This window comes from Dipodomys merriami, unplaced genomic scaffold (assembly GCF_024711535.1).
Source record: "Dipodomys merriami isolate MVZ:Mamm:240054 unplaced genomic scaffold, mDipMer1.0.p SCAF_1, whole genome shotgun sequence".
NCBI lineage: Eukaryota > Metazoa > Chordata > Mammalia > Rodentia > Heteromyidae > Dipodomys > Dipodomys merriami.
The window spans coordinates 52,222,207-52,244,862 of NW_027202270.1; the positions used below are offsets into that span (position 1 = coordinate 52,222,207).

Here is a 22,656-nt window from a genome sequence, read left to right on the forward strand (position 1 = left end):
GGTGGAGAATTTCCTATCCCACAGGCTGAAAAGAATATGTATAATTCCTCTTAATTTCTACCTAAAGTGACCATACTAGTTCTTCTTCAGGACCAAGAAATATATGTAAGAGAGGAGAGAGTAACAATTGAGTGTGTTTAGTATGAATTATATGTTTATATATATAACAATATTTAATTGTAATCACAGAACTGTGGCAAATAACTTTAAACTGAGCACTAATGGCTCAAGCTTGTAATCTTATCTAATCATGAGACTGAGATCCAGAGGATAGAGGATTCACCAACCTGGGAAGAATAGTTCAATAGACTCCATTTCCAAAATAACCAGCAAAATGCCTGTCGGAAGGTGCAGCTCAAGTGATAAAACATTAGCTGAGCAACCAAGCTGAGCAAGCAAGAGTCACAGTGTTCAAACCCCAGTAACTACCCCAAAACTAACTTTATAAAAAAGAAGACTGAATCTGAATTAAGTAATTTCACCAAATTCACAGCTAGTAAGTGTTGATGTTAGCACTTTAGTCATGCCTAATTCCATGAATTATATAACAAACTCAATTAAATGGGACACCTCGTCTCTGTCTCATCTCTGTCTTCTACTTCAATCCATGTCAATACAGATATCTGCATGAACACACACACACACACACACACACACACACACACACATAGTGATACATTCATGCACAGACACAAGTTATATTTTTATTATGATGAAGTTAAAATTCTCAGGAAGACAACATTGAAAATGTCAGATATAACAATTCCAAGCTTACTAAATTCATCACAACTAATCAGTAGGAATATCCTCCATTTGTATGAAGTGTAAAATGCCTTTGTTTATCTTTTTATAGCTATAATTTAGGAGAATGTAGGTGTAGCTAATTTGTTACTTGATATAATGCTCTATTCATCTTTAAGGGGTTATGTGAGAATTATGTTGGACGACAGTAGTGGGCTTCATAAAGAAGTGTCTTATGCAAAAGCCAGTAAACTAGGATATTATTCTCCTGTACAACCCACAGATACAGTCATTCATAGCTCTAAAACCCGCCTATGCTAAGGTCAATAGTCTGGCACAAACTGCCAAACAATCTACTGTGATAATTTAGGTAGTGGAAGAAATCAGTGATCCAGAAGTTTAGGTTCTATCAATGAAGAGAAAGCTATCAATCTTGGAGGCAGAACTCTCAGATTGGCAGATTATGTTGGATATGTCTTCAGCTCAAGAAGATAATTTGGCAGGAGTCTAGTTATATAAGCAATTCCTGATAGTTACAGGCCAAGAATTTGCAGATACATTTCCAGGATCTCCTACTGCGGGAAGGCTCATATTGTCTGAATCTGTGTCAGAGAATACAGTACATTAGGGATGAAAGTGTGAGTGCCAGGGCTTTGGGCAAACAGTGTCTAATGGTTGGTACTCTATTTAGTGCTGATAGCTAACTTCAATGTTGCGAAAACTTAACTGCATAGCAGAGAAACGACTCAAATGAAGTGACTTGCTCAAGAGTGAACCTGTGGCAAATGGACCACCAGAACCCAGTTCCATGGATTTTATCCTAAATTGCCTCTACCCATTTCTGTAGGTGACTCCTATGTCATGCTATAAACTCAAGCAAAACCTTGTGCCTGGTGCATTTATATCTATTATTATTCTTCCATATTATATAAAAGATAGTCTGAGCAATCACATCATAAAATGGTCCTATAGTAAAAAGTTCCCTGAAACTGTTTGAAATTCCTAATAATTAAGGTCACTTAAAATATTTTAATGTGGGTTAAAGATGTTTGAATTGCTTTATAAACAATTCATTGTTACTTTGAAATGCCATACTAAAATTAAGTTTAAAAAAGAAAAGCAAAAAAAAACCTCCAAATCATTTTCACACTATAAATTGCAGTTCATACTTCCCTCCTTCATCCCATAAATTGTTATTTATACTAGCAGAGATATTCAATATAAAAATTAAATCTACATATAATTCCCAAAATAGCTAAATACAGAGAGGCAAGAGTTGGAGTGCCTTGAATATATTGCATAAAGAATTTTATAAAAATAACAAAATTTTATACAGTTCAAATTGAGCAGCACTTGTCACAAGCTATTGTTGAATCCATTCCTCAAGTTTTAAATTAAGAATTGGTTGTCAAAACAGTAGCAATTTAGGAGCTTAATTGTATGCACAGTAAATTCCAGCACAATTTCCACTTTGGAAAATGCAACTATACTTTTAAATTATGTTTTCGGCTTTCCTTTCCTTTCTCTATTTTCACTGTTTATCAAAACCTTGAGTGTTTTTGTATGTATAGAAACATAAATATCCCAAATACTGTTTTTTTTTAGAACAGGGCCTGGTATATGACATTCATAAATAGCATGGCTATTTCAGGATTGATATTTTTCACTAATTATAGCTAAGAACTATACAAGATGAAAATCCAAATTGACTTGAAATTTCTTCAAAAGGTTGCTTATTTTTCTAGTTGTACTGCCTTCATTAGTTATGTCTTATTGTTTCAGTACACAATACCTGTGTGCAGTATGATGCTAGACAGAAACTACACAGCAACAGCAGGGAAAGAGGAGCAATGTGAAAGTTGTAGGCATAACATTTTAATGAGACAGGATTTGTGTTGAGTCTGACTGTCTGAATTTAATTCAGAGAAAAAGGTTTGAGTTTAAAAAAATTCTGACATGTTTAGCAAACCAAGTACTCATTAAAGTAGGTGCGGCAGAAGCACTGTAAGAATTCCCGTGTGACAGAAACTACACCTGCAGATCTGTGAGCAAGAAATATACTTTTTAGTTCAGGTTGAAATACCCAGTGCACTGGTAGTATGAGACTTTTTATTTTTTTCTTCTTCAGGTCTTAAAGGGTTTCCCAGAATGCTTACAAGCTGACATTTGCCTACATCTGAATCAGACTTTGCTACAAAACTGCAAAGCTTTTCGGGGGGCAAGTAAAGGTTGCCTTAGAGCTTTGGCAATGAAGTTCAAGACCACCCATGCACCTCCAGGAGACACCCTCGTTCATTGTGGGGATGTCCTCACTGCTCTGTATTTCTTATCCAGAGGCTCCATCGAAATCCTCAAAGATGACATTGTGGTAGCTATTTTGGGTGAGTGCTTTAAAACTGGATTTGATAAATTCAGTTATTAGCAATTGCAGCATATAATATAAAATGGCTTACAGATTGATTAATATGGAATGGTTAATAGCAGTGGGTAATTTAAAAGTTTTGTTTTAATTCTAATGCAAACCAAAGTAACCTTGCAAAAACTTTCTTGCTTTTTCTCCAATATGAAAATACTTCCATGATTCTCTTAAATTCTTGGCAGGGACCTACATAATTGAGAACCAATATATGAAAAATAGTCTACATATTCCTTTTCATGTTAGACCATGTCTTCAAGCCTGATCCCTTAATATTTTTAAACAAAATATATATTGCTGGAGGCACATTTGCTAAATTATGCCAGTGCTCTATCATGAATCAGGTTTCTGTTTTGATGAGTTTCATTTATCTGTTGTATGCCTTTACAGATGGAATTTTATGAGTCCATACCTTTGAAGCTATGAACATAATGCCAGTAATAAAAAAGTATAGGAGATTAAAATTAGTAATAAATAAATTGGAGCATGAAAGAAACCTCATGTTTCATCTATTTCTCTTTAAAACTAAATTTAAGAAGGCGAATTTGTAGTATTTCTTAGAAGTATCAGAATGAAGCCAATTACCATTCTACCTTATGACCTAACCAGTCTGCCCATGGTTAACACTAACTACCCTCAGTGTCTGAAAACTTGTCATTTTTTTCTCTTATGGCTTTAATGCTATTCCATTTAAATAATGCATGCAATTCAATTATTTTCTTGACTACTCATGGTCACCTATGACTGTCAGCTCCAAAAGAACAAGGATGCTGGGGGTTTTCTTTGCTGTTGTATAAAACCAGAATATGTCACAGCAGTGGATCTAAATATATAAATGAAGATGCTTGAGTTATTCCCTACCTGTTCTAATAATTTTGTTAGCATTATAACTGTTAAAATATTTTTCTAAAGTTGACAATGCACATCATTTAGTTTCCAGTCCACTGAACTGTTAAAAAAAAGGAAAATATATTCTCAGTCATTTCATTGCTACCCAACAATGTTGGGTTTTTCCTGAGATTTGGCCTTGAAAGTTTGTCCTGCTATCTTGCCAGAGAAGTATAATTCTCTGGCATTCCTCATTTTCCAGATATAGCTTCTACAAAAGGTAACAACAAGCTCTTTTGCATTATAAACTAGGAATTATAGAGTACTGCTAATCTGTACAAGTGACTTAGCCCCTATTCATGTATAGTCATGGAAGCTAATTAATATATAAATATTATTTTAACTTCATTCAGAATTTTTATAAGCACAGTGTTTATACTAATTATGAAAATTAAGAAAAATTTAAATTTTTTTTTCCTATAAAAAGTGTGTTTTGCATGTAAGTCAGAACATAAAATCCTAACAAAATAAGATTATTCATTTTATTTTGAAAGACTAATATTTAAACTATGTTAATACCATCATTTCATTGTCAATTTTTCTTATGTACTTAAGATATAGTATTTGCAGTTTTAGCATTAGATTTTTCTCATTTAAAAATGAGAGAATATTAGAACAAATTTGACCTGTGAGTCAAAATTTTAATAATTTTAAAAACTTTCATTGATCCCCAAATGTGATTTTCTACCAAAAATTAAAATAAGACAGAATTTTTTTACCATCTGAAAAGGAGCTTCAAGATAGATATGAGAAAATACTATTTATAGTATCATTAATCATCTTTAAAAGTAGTCTATCAGTATTTATTAAGTACATATATCATACAAATGACTTGATTGATATTCAGGAAAAGAAAAATAGCAATGACATTTGGAAATTTTAAGGAGGAGATTAGATATGTCAAGTATGTAGGGACAATGAATCAGTCAGAATGCGTGATATTTAATCCTGGCTACTTCCTCTCTCCATTTCACCCAACTAAGGTGACCAGGGGCTTATCATTTTACCTCTTTAATCTTCTTTTAGTGTTTATAAAATCTGAATAATAATAGTAACTTCTACATGAAATTTGCTTAGGGATAATGTGAGGTAACTTCCAAAAGAGTTTTGCATAGTGCCTGACATCTACTTAGTCCATAAAACTGCCAATATTTTTTGTTTTTTCTTCTTTTACTTATCATTGAATAAAAGTGAAGATCAGGGGTACTTAGCCAGGCAGAAGTGGTGGAGAGGGCCTATTATAAACCAGATATTGAAATGACCTAAACTTTGCAGAAGAACCAAAAGAACAAATGGCTCAGAACAAAGAGCAAATAACATAAATCTACATATCTTTAGGAAATATAATAAATATTTTAAATATTGAAAAAATCCATTAAAAATAAATTAAAAATGGTTGGTATAGGAAATAAGAGGATTGCTCCCTCGAGTTTCTAAGTATTGAAATAAGGTGGAAACCTCAGCTACACCATAAGTTCTTAATTGGAACAACCTCCAGACATGATCCTAAGACAGGAATCTGACTCCCTGAAGACTCTCATACTCCTGGGATGAACAAATCAGATCATGATCTATCTGCAGTATCTTTAAAATAATGTATGGAAAGACACTTAGGGTCATATCAGACTGTAGTCATACTTACAACATTCTACAAGGTTAAACAACCAAAACTAAGAAAATGAGAGAGATTATACCAGGACCCATTATCTTTGCCTACTAAAATCCCACTCCAAAAACATAATCTGGGAAAACTAGTCCAGCTAATTCAATTTTTCTGTCTAAGATCATGAGAAATATTTAAAATCTTTGGTTTCAGGCATGGGTCCATTGATCCATTTTAGAAAGATAATGATGTTTGTATTCTTTCTCTCCTTTTTTTCTCTTTTTTTCCTTATGCTTCTTTTATTTTTAGGAAAAAATGATATATTTGGAGAAATGGTTCATCTCTATGCCAAACCTGGCAAGTCAAACGCAGATGTAAGAGCTCTCACATACTGTGACTTGCACAAGATTCAACGAGAAGATTTGTTAGAAGTACTGGATATGTATCCAGAGTTTTCTGATCACTTTCTAACAAACCTGGAGTTGACTTTCAACCTAAGGCATGAGAGTGCAAAGGTATATGTTAAATATGTGCTTTTTAATTTCTGGTATCTTATTCTTAGATTGCACAAAAATATTGCAGTAAAAGTTATCAGTTCTGAATATTCAGAAGGAAAGGCAAATTGAATGCTGAAAATTACAAATTATAAGGAAGGAATTAGGCCTAATTATTTTCAATTGTGTTGAATAGGTTTAAGCAGGTATTTTAAGTTTGACCTCATAGGAATGCTTAGCTGATATTCTTAGCTTGAAATACTATTGGTTATATTGTGGGAAATTAGTTTATTATTTGTTAGAAATGGGTTATCTAAAGCTATTGAAAATCTTTTAAAAGAGTTAATTTTATATAAAGGACAGAATATTATTTTAGCTATTATTTATATCATCTATGACAGCCATTGACCTCTCAATAATAAAGAAAAGATAAAGCTCCCTCAAGTTTAAAATAACGATCAGTCAAAAAAGATAAATTAATCATATTTAATAGTAGAGTCAAATTAATTCTGAAGAATTAATAAAATATGGTACAATAGAAATATTTTAATTATTTTAGTAACCTAGAATGAATATTGAGAGCAGAACTCTTAAGTCCTTAACCTTAAATTCTGCCTTTTAGTGCCCTTTTGAACTACTGTCAGTATATTCCATGAATACAGAACTTTCATTAGAGACTTCAGTTTATACTGGATTATTCCTAGTATATTCTTCTTACTCCAAAGCCCAGAAACATTATTCCAAATCCAAATCTTTTTATTGGATATTTTGTATTTCAAGTGTATTTATACATATATAAATATTTTACACATGTAATTACATTGTATTTACATACCTGTTATATTTTCTAGAACAAAGATTCCAAGTCAATATTAGGATAAACGTTGATAATTTATTTATCTCTGGACTTACAGTTATTTCCAGGCACTCTGAAGGAATTAAAGAGAAAGAGCAAGTCAAAGGGCACTTTTATCACAATCTTAGTCAAATGTTACTGACCTTATTCTGGGTTTGCCTTGAAAAGCACTAATTATCTACCTCAAACAATTGCTTTACATAAAATTCATGTAACATCCAAATAAATAAAGCATAATTTCCACTTTCATTTAAAGAATATTATGCAGAATGAACCAAAGAGGGAAGAGAAGATAATAACAAGCAGAATAAATAGCTCTAATAATAAAATTTATTGAAATTAGCATTAGAGTTACTGTTGTGAAATTTAGGTTCACTCCCATGTAATTTAAAAATAGCCTTTTTTGGGTCTGGTTGTGGGGCCTGAACTCTGGGCCTGGGCGCTGTCCCTCAGCTCTTCAGCTCAAGGCTAGCACTCTACCACTTGAGCCACAGTGCCACTTCTGGCTTTTTTTCTTTTTGCTTATGTGGTGCTGAGGAATCGAACCCAGGGCCTCAGGCATGCAAGGCAAGTGCTCTACCACTGAGCCACCTTCCCTGCCTCCCCAAATAGCTTTTTTAAAATTAGTTGATACATTTTTTCTGTAGTATTCTCCAAAGTTTTATAAATTATTATTAATTTATTTTAACTTTGCCAAATTATGTAAAGAACATCCATACAAAGAAAATTTCTGTCTCTAAATGCTAATATTCATTCCAAATAATTATAATAAATGCTTCATATAATCAAGTTTTCCTCATGGACTAGTGGAAGTACTAGAATTATTCTAGTAATCTATTTTACAACTTAGAAACTTCCATTAAGCAGATATTATAGGAATCTGTCTGAGATATAATTAACCCTCAATAGGATTGTGGTAATGCACCATAGCAATGTAACTGACAGTACTTCTTCATCAAATCAAGTAATCTTTGCTCTTACCCTCACTTCCCTTTCATAAAGGCTGATCTTTTACTACGATCACAATCTATGAATGATTCTGATGGAGACAACTGTAAACTTCGAAGAAGGAGATTGTCCTTTGAAAGTGCAGGTGAAAAAGGTAATTCACTCTACTTATAAGACTTGAATAAATATCCTGTAATTTCTTTTCTTACTTAAATTATGATTTTAGATCTGATTTCAACAGTAAATAACATTCAAGCTTTATTCATTATAGCAAATTCTTCACAGTAATCAATAATTGATCATCTAGCTTCTCTTTTTTATTGCTATCACTCAACTATGTCATTGACCAAACTTTTTATTTCCAAAGACATCAACAATAAAGAAATAGAATAGACTGGTTTTAAAATGAAGACTAATTAATAATAGTTGATGATCCTCAGAGTCTTAAGCAGAATGTTCTGGAAGGAGGACTCTCATTTTAGAGCTCAATCCACTCATGCCCTCATACATGTATGATGCAGACAAACACACTCTTGTGTCTTCCCGGGAGATGGAGACAGACAAATCTTCATGCAATAACAGAAATAAGCATAACTGAGTAGGAACTGGGGTGGGTATATATTTAAATATGCCTGCAAATATGAAGCTTTGATGAAGAAACATCTATTTTTATTCCATTCTGATCCCTCAAATATTTTAATCTCAATATAGTTAGTGCCATCGCAATATCTGACACTATGGATCAAATTCATCTTATTTTGTGATTATTTTGTGGCAATTTACTTTTCATATATTTCTTCTGCCCTCACTCACAGGTTTATTTGTAGCTTGAGTTTTTTAAAACCTCATCTTGGCCTCTTTTCTTTTCATTCTACATCATACTCTTTCCCTAAGTGATCTCATTTCTCCCTAGCAATTAATTATGTCTCAGATGGAAGCTTCATGTACATTTTTAAAATTTTAACCACCAACTTCCTGAGCTTCAACACCATATTTTGAAGTCCATAATAGTAGCTTGAGATTTCCACCATTGACTTGATATATCAAAGGGAACTCAGATTCAACAACTCCTAAATTGAACTAATGATGCTTGTTTGAAAGGTATTTTTCTTTCAATATCCTGATCTCTACAATTGGTGCCAACATCCACTCAGTTGCACAAAGGAGTATCTAGGAATAAACTTTCTCTCAAAGTCTACATCATGAGTTTTGCTACTGCAACTTCTAAGTAGATTTCCACTAATCTTTGAGTTCTCCTGTTGCTTTAAGTCTATCACCATAGCCATGACATGAGTTAAAAGCTACCATAATTTACCCCTAGAATAGAAATTACCTTTACACTTACCTTCCCACAGACAACTAACTCTTCTTTTATCTGTTCTGTACTGCACACTGAACCACTGGTGATCTTATCCCTGAGTTGTTTAGTCACCCACAGAATCAAAACTCTCTAAGGACTTCGTAATTCTCACGTTCTTAATATTGTTTTCTCCATACTTCTTCAGTCTTATCAGTTTATATCTTTTTTTTATTCCCTCCCCAACCCCGGTTATGGGGCTTGAACTCTGGGCCTGGGCGTTTTCTTTGCCTGTGCTCTCCAGCTCAAGGGGAACGCTCTACCACTTGAGCTACAGCACCACTTAGGGTTTTCTAGTGGTTTATTGGAGATAAGAGTCTCATGGAGTTTCCTGCCCCGGCTGGCTTTGAACCGTGATCCTGAGATCTCAGCCTCCTGAGTAGCTAAGATTACAGGTGTGAGTCACCAGCACAAGACAGTCTATATCTTAATGTCATCAACTTCAGCCTTTACCTTAATGCCATCAAGTCCTCTCCTCTTAGAATTTTCTAGAGGTAGTATATTCCAGCTCTCAATTGTTCAGTTCCATGGAGCTAGGAAATAGGTGATATGTAAGTTGCTGTACAGCATGTGTGCAGTCCTTTCTGGGGAAAGAATGAATGAAATAAAATTTAGCATTCGTTTTATGCATTTATCCTTAGATCTTTTAAATTCAAATTTTTTGCTTAACTTTCTTTGGCTGAATATTTTTCCTGAGAGAGATCATCCAGGAATTGAACAAATGAACAAAAGAATAGAACTCTCTTCATTGCCAAGTATACTGTTTTTATGTTCGGCTTATATCACCTTCTCTGTCCTCACATACACATTTAGACACATGTACACACACATGTGCACTTAACACACACAACTAAATATTCTAAACACTGAAATCATATATTGTTTTATCTTGGTCAATCACTAATGATATATTAACATGAAGTATTTTTTCTTAATCATTTTAAATATTTCAGGTTTTTTATTTAAGAATGCCCACGGCACTTTCCTCGTGATATTTTCAAAGTCTGTCCTGTGCAGTAGTGTATTTGCCCTTTTCCTCTACCACACTCTAAACTACATCTGCAAAAATGTTTTATAAATATTCATTGAGTTGAGCTAATTTTTAAAGCCTTTGGCCAATTGTATAACAACAAATCTGTCATGGATAGACAATATTATTTCCTCTGAAATGGCCTTCTTTATTCTCTTGGTGACTTTTTCTAAAAATCAGAACTATTACTATTAAGCTTTTTCCCAGGAAGTTAATCTAAATCCCTTATCCTGCAGTTAATCTCTTCTTTTATCTCACTGGAAATGAAGAACAGCTTGACAATGTGGCCTATATAATAATGTTCCCATGCCATTTAAGATTTATTAAATCTCCTTTCAATCTTGTTTCCTCATTCTCAAGCTAACTAATCTAGTACTTTATCTCTTGAAAAAGCCCTGAAATCATGTCATGATTCATATTGTGTTCATGTTACCAGATATTTCTGTTGATTTTTAAAACTTCCCCTTTAATCAGAAGAGTCTATGAAATCCAATTTTATATAAAGTATGGATAGTGGAAATTTGCTGACCTACAGTTTTCCCAAGTATCCAGGTGTGACCAGGAGTTATAGTAAGTTAAATAATGAGAAAATAAAATTAACTGAAACTATCCAGATCTTAAGAGCTTATTCCAAAGTCCTCAGGATTCCTATGTGCCACAGACAACTTTGCTGAAAAACATTCCATTCCTGTCACCCTATTCTCAAATTATATTGCTAATTATATATTTATTTATTTATTTAAAGGGTGATGTACAGAGGTGTACAGTTACATATCTAAGGAAATGAATACAATTCTCAAACATTGTTACCCCTCACTCATTTTCTCCCACTACCTCTACCCCCATTTCTCTCTCCCCCATGTAGTAAAGTTCATTTCCAACATAGTGTCTTGTGAGTATCACTGCTGCATTGGTTCACCCTTTTTCCTTTGTCTCACCATTTTTGTGGTTCCCTTTTCCATCTCCAAATCAGATAAACTTATATATGATGCAAAGGGTAATGAATCAAAATCAATAACAACTGGAGGTAAACCAAAAAGAGAAAAGAAAGAAAGAAAAAAAGAAAGAACTGCATATAGTACACTAAGAAAAATCCCCTCTTGTTTCCTTATCTTGCAGTTTTTTTCAATTAACATCATTTTATACGGTTATGTTGAAGTAAGGAGACTGGGTCTAACGCAAAAGACCTTCATAATAGGGTACATTCTTTAATTAAAAATGTGTTTAGAGGTTGGGAAGGTGGCTCAATGGTAGAGTACTTACCTTGCATGCATGAGGCCCTGGGTTTGATTTCTCAGCACCACATAAGCAGAAAAAGCCGGAAGTGGCACTGTGGCTCAAGTGGTAGAGCACTAGCCTTGAGCTGAAGAGCTGAGGGACAGTGCCCAGGCCCAGATTTCAGGCCCCATGACCGACCAAAAATAAATAAATAAAAGTAAATGTGTTTTGAGTTGGTATGTTCCAGAAAATTCTTACTCTCCTTTTATGATTGGATTTGGATTTCCTTTCCTTGTATCCACATTTGTTATTTTTTGGCTTATATTCAACATCTTTGTTAGATTTGAGTGTTCACTGGTTGTTGTTGTTTTTCTTTTTTTCATTTACTTTGATTATCTGATTTGTTTTCTACTTTGTTAAGATTAATTCCATGCACCTTGTGTGGCTTTTAGCCATATAAACGATGTGTTAGTTGTTTCCAGGGTGGTAGGGCTTTGTGACAAGACTCCTCTTGTTGCCAGCTAGTGCTCCAATAAAGACTCCAAATTTCACCTTTTAAGTGGTGGCTTCTCTGTTCTCGAGACTAGCTCTACCATATAATGATATGTACATAGCTATAGAGCTATTGTGATCCTCTGCTAGAACTACCCTAGACATTTTCTAATTATTACAAATGAGGGAATCAAAAGATATGGAGGAGAAAACAAACATGCAAGTATGTATAAAGAACAAAGAACTATGGGGCTAGGAAGGTGGCTCAGTGGTAGAGTGCTTGACTTGCATGCATGAGGCCCTGGGTTTGATTCCTCAGCACCACATAATCAGAAAAATTGAGAAGTGGCACTGTGGCTCAAATGGAAGAGTGTTCGTCTTGAGCTGAAGAGCTGAGGGACAGCACCCAGGCCCAGAGTTCAGGCCCCACAACCAACAAGAAAGAAGAAAGAAAGAAAGAAAGAAAGAAAGAAAGAAAGAAAGAAAGAAAGAAAGAAAGAAAGAAAGAAAGAAAGAAAGAAAGAAAGAAAGAAAGAAAGAAAGAAAGAAGAAAGAAAGAAAGAAAGAAGGAAAGAAAGAAGGAAAGAAAGAAGGAAGGAAGGGAAAGAAGGAAGGAAGGGAAAGAAGAAAGAACGAAAGAAGGAAAGAACGAAAGAAGGAAAGAACGAAAGAAGGAAAGAACGAAAGAAGGAAAGAACGAAAGAAGGAAAGAAAGAAAGAAAGAAAGAAAGAAAGAAAGAAAGAAAGAAAGAAAGAAAGAAAGAAAGAAAAAGAATTCAAAGGATTCACTAATAATGCTGAATGGCATCTAGGTACATAAACTAAAAGCTTCCCATGAAATGCACTGAGTATTTTAGTGGTAGATTACTATTTATTTGTAGCAAATCTGTGAAGGGAGCATTCCAAGAGCACTTGACTGTGCAGTCAAGGAGCAGAGGCACCAGGCACTAGAGGGAAACCATGTGGCTAAGCAGTGGAGTCAGGTAAAGCTTTGAGTGATGCATCATGTCACACTATCCATAGAATAAGACACAAAAGCTGTTTAGATTTCATTCCCCCACCCACATACCCCTTCTAGTCATGCCTATCACATGATATTAAGGATCTCTCATTCAACAAGGTATACGTTAAAAATAAATAAGAAATGCACAGAAACTCTGGCAATGTGACTCCATTGTAATGAATTTGCTAATGAAGATAGTTTTCTTTCCTGAGTTTCATGCTGAGGATATAACCTCACTTCCTCAAAGTAGAGAAAGTTCTTAGTTCAAGTACAAATATCAGTATACCTTTTTATATTACTTTAGTGTACCCTAAAATAGCTTCTTTTTTCCTTTCTTTTTATTTTTTGTTTGGTCATGGGGCTTGAACTCTGGGCCTGCTAAAATAGCTTCTTTCCTTAATAAAATTTTAGCATGGAGTCACCCAAGGTAGGGTAATTCTAGGATGAAGTACTATAGTTCCTGAGATGATAACAATTCACAAAAAGAAAGGATCATTAAAAAGTTACTTCAGAGATATATTTTGTAGCCATGGAAGTTGTTAAGATGGCTTGGCTGAACTGAAATAAATGAAGGAAACAGAGAAGAATGAACTTCATAGAGTGGTCTTCAAAGTTGGATTATGCTTACTTCCAGGTATACTAAAATAATTCATTGCATACTGGGAGTAATAATCTTTTAGAATTGTATATCAACTATATTATATACTATACATAATAACATTAAATGGCACACAATATATATGTGTTATATAGTTAGACTACTAAAGGATATTATAAACTGTTTCATAAGTAGGTTATTATAAACCATATAGGTGTATGTGTCTGTGTATATTATACACATATGTGTGTGTATGTGTGTGTATATTTATATATTTTTATGCCATGTAAATGCTCTCATGTATTCACACACATACACATTTTTTTCTGATAGGACTTAAAAGACCAAATATTTGTAGTGTGCTACTACACTCTTTCTGTGAATAGCAAAGACAGCATGAAAGTAGCTACTAAAAGCTGATCAATAGTCAAAGGACCATTTGGCAATAAATAATCCAATGATTATTATTCATTGCCACAATCATTATTTATTTATTACCCAGACATTGTGCAATCACTATGTACTCCTAGTATTCCTTTATCATTGTTTATCTTTTAGATTTTTTTAAGTTTGTCTCTACTTCATTAAGAAAACCATTATTGATGTTGTTAGTTAGCAGGGAGACCAACAGAATTTTTTCTAAATTATAGATAATGTCTACATGCATATATTTTCAAGTTTTATTATACTTTCTTGATCTTTGAATAGAATAAAGAACAGAGACTTCCAAAGAGTCTTGCAGAATTCAGATTTACATTTTGTAAAAGTAGAGATCCATGCAGAAGAGAGCTTAGAAGGTACTCTGATTGACTTTACTTCTTAGAAACTGAAAGTAACATGAAATGCATGATAAAATGTAATGTTGTGAGGATTGAGAAAAAGCCCATTCGTGGATGTTTTTCACAATAAAGTATCAAGGGCACTCTGCAGTACTATCAAAAAAGAACACGGAGACAAAAGAACAGGTCTAGATTTGTACATTTGTTTCAATTACTCATCAGACCCTGACAGAAGTATCTCTCCCTTTCTCTGCATCATTTTTCTTTTTTTAATTTTATTTTATTGTAAAGATGCTTTACAGAGGGGTTACACTTACACATATAAGGTACATTTCTCATTGAACATTGTTACCCACTCCATTGCTGTTCTCCCACTATCCCTCCCCTCCCCTCATTCTGACTTCATTTTCTAAAACCATAAAATTCAATGACATTAAATGTCATCTGAAAATTGTATGTAACAAGAGAGATATTGAGTGTTTTTAGACACTGGCCTACAAAATTAAAGTTTACTGAGTTTATCCTACCTAATCAAAAATATATTTTCTTGATTTTGAAAACTTCAATAACAAGTGTTCCAAGCTTATACAACTCCATCACTCTTGCTAGTAATCAAAATAAACTTCACTATAAAGAATAGCAAAAAACCACAAGCAGGATAATAAAAAGCCTCTTGCTTCTATTTCTTGGAGTTCATTTCAATAAGCATTATTTTATATGACCATATGCACATAGATACTGAGCCGTTGTGATTCTCTCCTTAGAATATCCTTCTTTGTTCTCACCGTGTGAATTTTTAGACTACCATTTAATTAATCATGTCCAGATGCAATAATTTGTCTTTTACTATCCATTGAGTTTATTTGTAGATTTATGGGCACATTCTAATTATTACAAATGAAGGAAACCATGCACACTATGTTTCTTTGGGTCTGGCTTACTTGAGATCCTGTTTCTTTTTCTTTTCTTCTTTCCTTTTCTTTTCCTTTAGTTTATTCCCTTCTGTTACATTTTTCTTTTAAATTCTGTACCTTTATCTTGTATATAAGTTCACCTGATTTGGGGAGGGGAAGGGGAAGCACAGAAATACTGGGACAAAGGGCGAATCAATTCAGCAGTGAAACCCACTGGACACTTCGTTGGAAATGAATTATGCAACTTGCAGGGGGTGGGGGAGGGAGGTGAAAACCTGGAAGAGAATGATGGAGGGGGTGACACTGTTTGAAAGGAAATGTACTTTTTACCTAACTCATGTAACTGTAATCCCTCTGTACATCACCTTAATACAATTTTAAAAATCAAAAACAAAGAAAAGGAACAAGATGCAAAGTAGAACATGTTTAAAAAGAAGCAATAGCAGGAGGAATTTAACAAAATTCAAGAAAAAATAAAATTAAAGAAAAATAAATAATGTACAAACAGCTAAAACAGGAAAAAATAACAAATATAGGTAAACACAGAGAAAACACTAAAAGTGTCAAGGATGTGTCTGTAAAGACAAGACGATTGAAAATCAAGGTGAATGCATGTTCAATATGCTCTTTTTACTGGACTTATATTATTCCACATATTTTAAGAGACCTATACATCCCAAGGATAGGATAGGAAAGAGAGACATATTTTTTCATCAAAACTCCAATGTTACAGAAAATGGAGTGAAAATACTTGGAGCTCATCACACATTGCATCTGAACTGAGAACAGTAAACATGATTACTCTGCAGTATATATTTAATGATTTCATATTTCCATCCAAAGACTTGTAACTTTGAAGTGGTTATTCCAAAATAAAATTTTCATAAAAGTAAGTGAAGTGAAGGGTAAGTATATACATTAAGAAACTTATTCTTATAAAGGGAGATCTCATTATAAATGTTATTAAATTAATTGTTTATATTGCTTTGGTGTCTCAGTGTACTATCCTCACCAAGAACACTTACCTAGACATTTATTACCCATTTAATGATAGCTAGGTATATCTTTTCTATCTTTTATTATGGTATATTTAAAAACTAAAAGTCATACACCAGAACAGTTTAATAGATGTTCTGCTGTATGTACACACTTTGTAATGAATGTCATAATTAAACACATCACTATATCTATTCACCTGGTCATCTTTTCTTTAAATGTGGTGAGAATATTTAAGACCTTATTTCAATAATTTTCAAGTATATCTTCAATGGATTTCAGTAATATGATGAACCTCTAGAAGTAATTTGTCTTAAATGGAACTTTGTACCAAAACACTTTAAATCTTTGATTCATAATGGTTTAATCTTTTATTTATATAGAAAAAGAGTTGCATGGCCCCCTTTCAATATTGCCTTCAAATATAAAAAAATCCAGCATCCTTGATCACATCTGAGAAATTTATTTCAGCTTCCAAACTTTGCAATGCAATGTTTTTATTTAATAAATGTCACCAGTGGGGGATATAAAACAAAAATATCAGGAAAGTACACTAAATGTCTCTCCTTGACCAAAAGTTATGTCTCCCTATTGAGTCCAACAAATAAAAATGATAATTAATCTGAAAAGATGACTTCAACAAATGGAATGTACACAAATGTTCGTTCTTAGATTGATGCAGGTGGGTTTAGCACTCCATCAGAACTCTTTTATTATGTGATCCTGAATGCATTCTGAGCAAGGGAGACCCACAAGATTACATCATGGCAAAATAGAAGATGAATTATCAGCAAACTTCTTAGTCATTGATTCAGAAAGTAAATTTGATGATTAACTAAACATAAAACATATTCTTAGCTGGCACTGTTGTCTCATGTCTGTAATTTTAGGTACTTGAGAGACTGAGATCTGAGCCTCTTGGTTCAAAGTCAGCCTGAGCAGGAAATCCATAAGACTCTTATCTCCAATTAACTCCAGAAAAGCGGAAGTGGCCCTGTGGCTCAAAGTGGTAAAGTGCTATCCTTGAGCAAAAATTGCTCAGGGACAGCACTCAGTCCCCAATTTCAAGCCCCATGACCAAAACAAAACAAAACAACAAACAAAAAAACACAAAAAACCTATTATTTGTGTAATAGTAACAGGAAACAGGAATGAATATGCGACCTCATTTCTAAGAAATAGAAAAAAATGTTAAATTCTCTCAAACTCTATCCTCCTAATACTGCTTCTATGAAGAGCTTTAGAGGAAAAAATGTATCTAATACATTTTAATATTTATCAAGTAATTCAGTTTGCCTAGGAAACACAAGTCAGAATTGGAACAGCCTATCGAGGTCTAGAAGTACCTGGAGGCTAATTATAATGCATTTCAGATGCCCAATTTTGTTATAATTACCAACATCCACACTAAGCCCAAGCAGTTTCCATTTTTAATTCACAAATAGATTGCCATTTCAACTTTCATTTTATGTGACAGCAAATGAAGCTTTAATGTATCTAGTATGGAATAGAAAAATGTTGTTGGAATAGAAAAATATGTAGCAGTAGTGCTACATCAAATCAAGTGCTCATATGGTCAGGGTGATAAGCTAGTAGAACAGAAATAAATGTGAGACTTTTTCTCCATTCAGAATGTATTCTAAAGGACTTAAGTTCTATGTATATGAAGTGATTGACTTTATTTTACCACAGAACTACCTAGAATCATCAGGTTATCATTCAAGATAACAATTTAAATTATAACTCTTGGTTCTAAGCTTCCAAAATTGAATCATAAGAAAGGAGGCTACTTAGCAAGTAAAACAAAGCATTCTGCTACTTGCAAGGATTTAAATTTTCCCAGAGAACGCCAAGGCCTCTCAAGACAAAGATATAAAATGACTTACTAATTTCTGATGTGTATTCAATATAATTACCTACATTAGCATTACCAACACTTAGAGTGGAGGCAGATGAATTAACAGTTCAGTTTAAATTTAATTCTACTAGGAAAGACAGGAGGGAAGTGTGTAAAAAAAATATATAAGCATTTTCAGAGGGTTGAGAAGTCTGAACTGAGTCAAATCCCACTAGTGCTCAGTTTGTGGATAGGAAAACACTCTACGTAGGAATAGCAAACAGTTCCCATTTCTAACCCTATAGGAGGATAATTTAGAAAAATGAAGCTTTTTTTCTTTATATTAATATAAAATTTGTAACCTTTTTCATGAATGAATGATATATTCAGAAGAGAGGGATGCTGATCGAATTCTCAAAAGACTTTGCAAGAAGAGACTAAGAAATAAGGGAGGAAAATAACAAGAACAAAGTTTATCAGTTCAAAAAGGATTATGTCAAACTGAATGTAGATTGCTCACACCTATAATCCTAGCTGCTTAGAAACTGAGACCTGAAGGTTTCTTTTTAAAGGCAGTACAGGTAAACAAATAGGAAAGACCCTTCTCTCCAATTAACCAGCACCAAAACTGGAACTAGAGTTATGGCCCAAGTACTAGCATGTTTTTTATGAATGGAAAAAGCTAAACGGCAGTGCAAAGTCCTGAGTTCAAGCCCTAGAATGGACTTAAAGGAGCCAGGTGTCTAACACTGATAATGCAAGAGAAATTAACTTCTGTAAGAAGAGCTCATCTGAATATTCATGATATTGATTGGGTGAGATCAGGTAAATCTACTGAGTAATCCACAATGGCTACAAAGCTTGAGACTGGAAAGTCTTTGGGCTTCTCAGCAATAGTGAAATAATTAACAAATATGTCTTCAGGGAAATAAATTAATAAATCTCTGCTAGCTATCATTTTGACTGAAAGAGCATAAATTCTTTAATAATAATTTCAAATAGAGCTGATATTTTTAAATTCTGTTCATTTTTACCTTGGGCTACTCTGTAGTTTTTCATATTTTGTATTATTTTTAAGAAAAGAAAAGAAAAACATATTTATTTAACTCCTGCACCATATGGGAAATTTAAAAGGCAGTTGGAAGTTTCTCTGGAGTGGCCTCAGATCAGTTCCTAGGTCTTCTATAAATAACAGAGTAAGCACACACAGGCCAAGGGTAGATGGGCAATAGTTTCACCATTTCTTTAGAAAATGATATACCGCTTGGAGTTTTGTTGTTTAGTTATTAGCAGGAAGCAGATGGAAAATTATACTGTCTCCCCAGGACACTAATAGAAACAAATTCTGAGATCTTTCTCTGAGCTTTTCCTGTTGTTATAGTGTTCTAACACAACCTTTAGGGCTGAAATTATCCTGGCATTTCAGTATGAAACAGCCAATATGCACTAGGGGTTTCAATGTAATTAGGTAAAAACCTACCACAATTACTGTATTTAAGCTTTATATTCTGTGCAATATGCTACCCAACCAAACTGATTGCAATGTCAAAGCCATTACTGGCATGGAACCTAGGCTGAAGGCCAGCCTTAGCTAGCCTTTTCTGTAAGAAGGCTTGCAGTTTTGACCGAGGCAATGTGTGAAAATTGTCATATGCCACATGATATGATGTAGAGGATAAACATAAGCAGCCTGCATGGAGCTGATACATTAGGAAAGGAACTTATCTTCCTTTGCCTGCTTCATTTTCCCAAAGAGGTAATGAACCAGATTCTAAGATTATAAAAGACAATTGAACATATACACTAAAAATAAGTTTAAGTTTATGACTTACCCAATGGCTTTCTCAGAATTCTAAACTTCATTTTTTCTTAATTTCAAAATTAATGATTTAATTCAGTAAGATAATCAAACAACCTTTGAATTAAAAAAAATGTCTTTACAATTTGGGGGAACTTGAATGAGAAAAACTGGGAGAAAACAAGGGAGGAGATGATTCTGTTCAAAATAAATGTACTCAATACTTGACATACGTAACTGTAACCCTTCTTTATGTGACCTTTACAATCACAATAAAAAAATTGAAATTAAAATGAGCACGCTTATAGTAGCATAGTTTGTATCGCCAAACCAAGGTCATAGGTTAAATGGTTATAATCCCTGTGATATGCTGGAGATCATTTGATTAGCAAACATTTCTAAATGTATGGAATTGAATTGTTTAATATCCTTCTTAAATTAAAAAAAGAAGTCTCCAAAACTGCATTTTAATAGGAAAATTAGCCTTTACATATTTAGCTATATGACATACAGAATCTCATATTTGATTATCTTCTATAAAATAACTTTTATTTATAGATTTTGGCAAAGAAAACAGTACAAATGATCCTGAAGACTCTGTGGATACCATACGACATTATCAGAGTTCCAGGAAACACTTTGAAGAGAAAAAAAGCAGATCATCATCTTTCATCTCTTCCATTGATGACGAACAAAAGCCGCTCTTCTCAGGAATAGCAGACTCTACTCCAAAAATAGGGAAAGCAACTGGACTCCACTTTGAAGAAACATTATCCACCTCAGGAAGAATTCACATAGATAAAAGAAGTCACTCTTGCAAAGGTAATCAAGAACTGGGAATCAGGTTGTCTTCTCTCAAAGCAACACATAAAATGGCAACCTTTCACAAATTAAGAGCTACATCAGTACATGTTAATCTAACTTTTTCAATTCATATAGTGTTTGCAAAATGTTCAGATTTTAGATTCTCTACAGGGTGTTTGCATAGTTCTGTCATAAGTGGCAATGATTCAAAAAAAAAAGTAAGCCTGAGGGGTTTTTGTGGCTAACCTGACAATACCACAAAGAGAAATGTAGAAAAGTCTATGGAAGCAATTTATTCCAATGAGGAAAGAAAAGTCAATGATAATTTTAAGAGAACCTATCACTTAGTTCTTTATATATACATTCTGTACTCATATTTTTACCACCAATCCTGTAGTATTATAGTATGAAATGTCAGCTCAATGACACTGAAATATATGCCAAAAAATTTTATATTACTGTGAAAGAGGAGAACTATCCTACAATAAAATTTATTCTTCATAACTTTTATCTACTAAAAGGAAGACCTAAATCTTGTAAAAGAAAATTTACAAGATGAGTAAAAATGCTTGGTTAAACCATGCAGAATTTATAGAAAAGATGTGAAACCAAATAAAAATCATTACAAATTTAATATAATACAAGCTAGATCTACATATGTAACTAAACCTAGCCATGAAATGATTTGAGTTGTACCCATAAGAGACATAGTCATACTACCTATGTTCCAAGACCAACTCTGTCACTTGCTCCCTTTATGACTTTGGATTCTGCTAGTCCACAGTTTGCATGTTGCTAGATAAGGAATAATATCATGTAACAAGTTAGTTGGTTATGATTATAAATAATATTTAGAAAACTCTGGAATAAAAGCCTTACAACTAGGATTTTCTTATAAGTTGTATTTCCTAACCTTTTAATTATTAACATGTACCTGGATACATAAAATGTAAAAGATTAAGACAGTAAAAGAAAGTATCCAAGGAATCAGAAAAAAAAATTAATGTTTTGACTTGGCCAAGAGTAAGTAAATATTAGTTATTATCATCACCATTATTTCAAAAGATAATATACAACAAGGTTTTATTAAAATTAGAGTTTTAAGACTTTATATTTTTCCAGTTTACTCTACTCATCATGTGAAATCAACTTTTGCCATGAAGTCACTTGGAAATAAGCTAATACAGGCAAAAGTCTTCTGAATGATCTAAAATCTTGATGAAGTGCATGAAAATAGTACCTCATTTATCATAATGGAAGACTAGAATATTAGATGTGATTGCCAAATGTTCTATTTTATTTATTTATGAAATGGATTCTGGAAAGTTGTAAAAATAGAAATAGGTTGTATCATACAAGTCAAAATCTCTGAAGCATTTGTGATCTAAAATGCAGAATAATGTGGGCTTGCTTTGTAAAAAAAAAAAATTTCTTCTTGAATTTTAGACCCTCAATTGACAAATCAATTAAAGATACCTATTGATAATTTTACTGACTTTCTAATGATTCTGCTTGACACTGAATTTTAATGACCTACATTTAATGTTTCTATTACCCCCTCATTTTTAATCAGCTATTCTACTTGGCTCCCAAATGGTAGTTTAAAATGACTTTAAAATATCTCAACTTTATAATATTTCAGAATTTATCATTATGATTCATTTAATAATTACCTTGAATAGCTACACATAAATGTCATTTAACAAACATGGCTGATATATGACTGATACCATATAGCTTCAATCAGGATGACACACATTAAACATGATTAATGAAGAAAACTTACAAATGGAAAATTTAGCAATGTGATTCACCGCAAGTTTCATTTCTTAATGAATTTTAAAGAGAAAGATTGCCTAATGCTCAAGAACTGTTCTAATAATT

General features: G+C 33.2%; 1 protein-coding gene across 5 annotated transcripts in view; it reads left to right on the forward strand.

The window, feature by feature from the left end:
• Positions 1-22,656, forward strand: part of Kcnh7 (potassium voltage-gated channel subfamily H member 7) — a 467,602-nt gene that overhangs the window by 430,294 nt on the left and 14,652 nt on the right. For 4 of the 5 annotated variants that reach the window (XM_070021893.1, XM_070021895.1, XM_070021902.1 and 1 more), the window contains 4 exons: positions 2,870-3,122; positions 5,958-6,163; positions 8,001-8,100; positions 20,527-20,790. In XM_070021893.1, coding sequence (XP_069877994.1) covers positions 2,870-3,122; positions 5,958-6,163; positions 8,001-8,100; positions 20,527-20,790 — 823 coding nt within the window. The remainder of the gene's footprint in view (positions 1-2,869; positions 3,123-5,957; positions 6,164-8,000; positions 8,101-20,526; positions 20,791-22,656) is intronic. The other variant, XM_070021899.1, reaches the window with a different exon arrangement.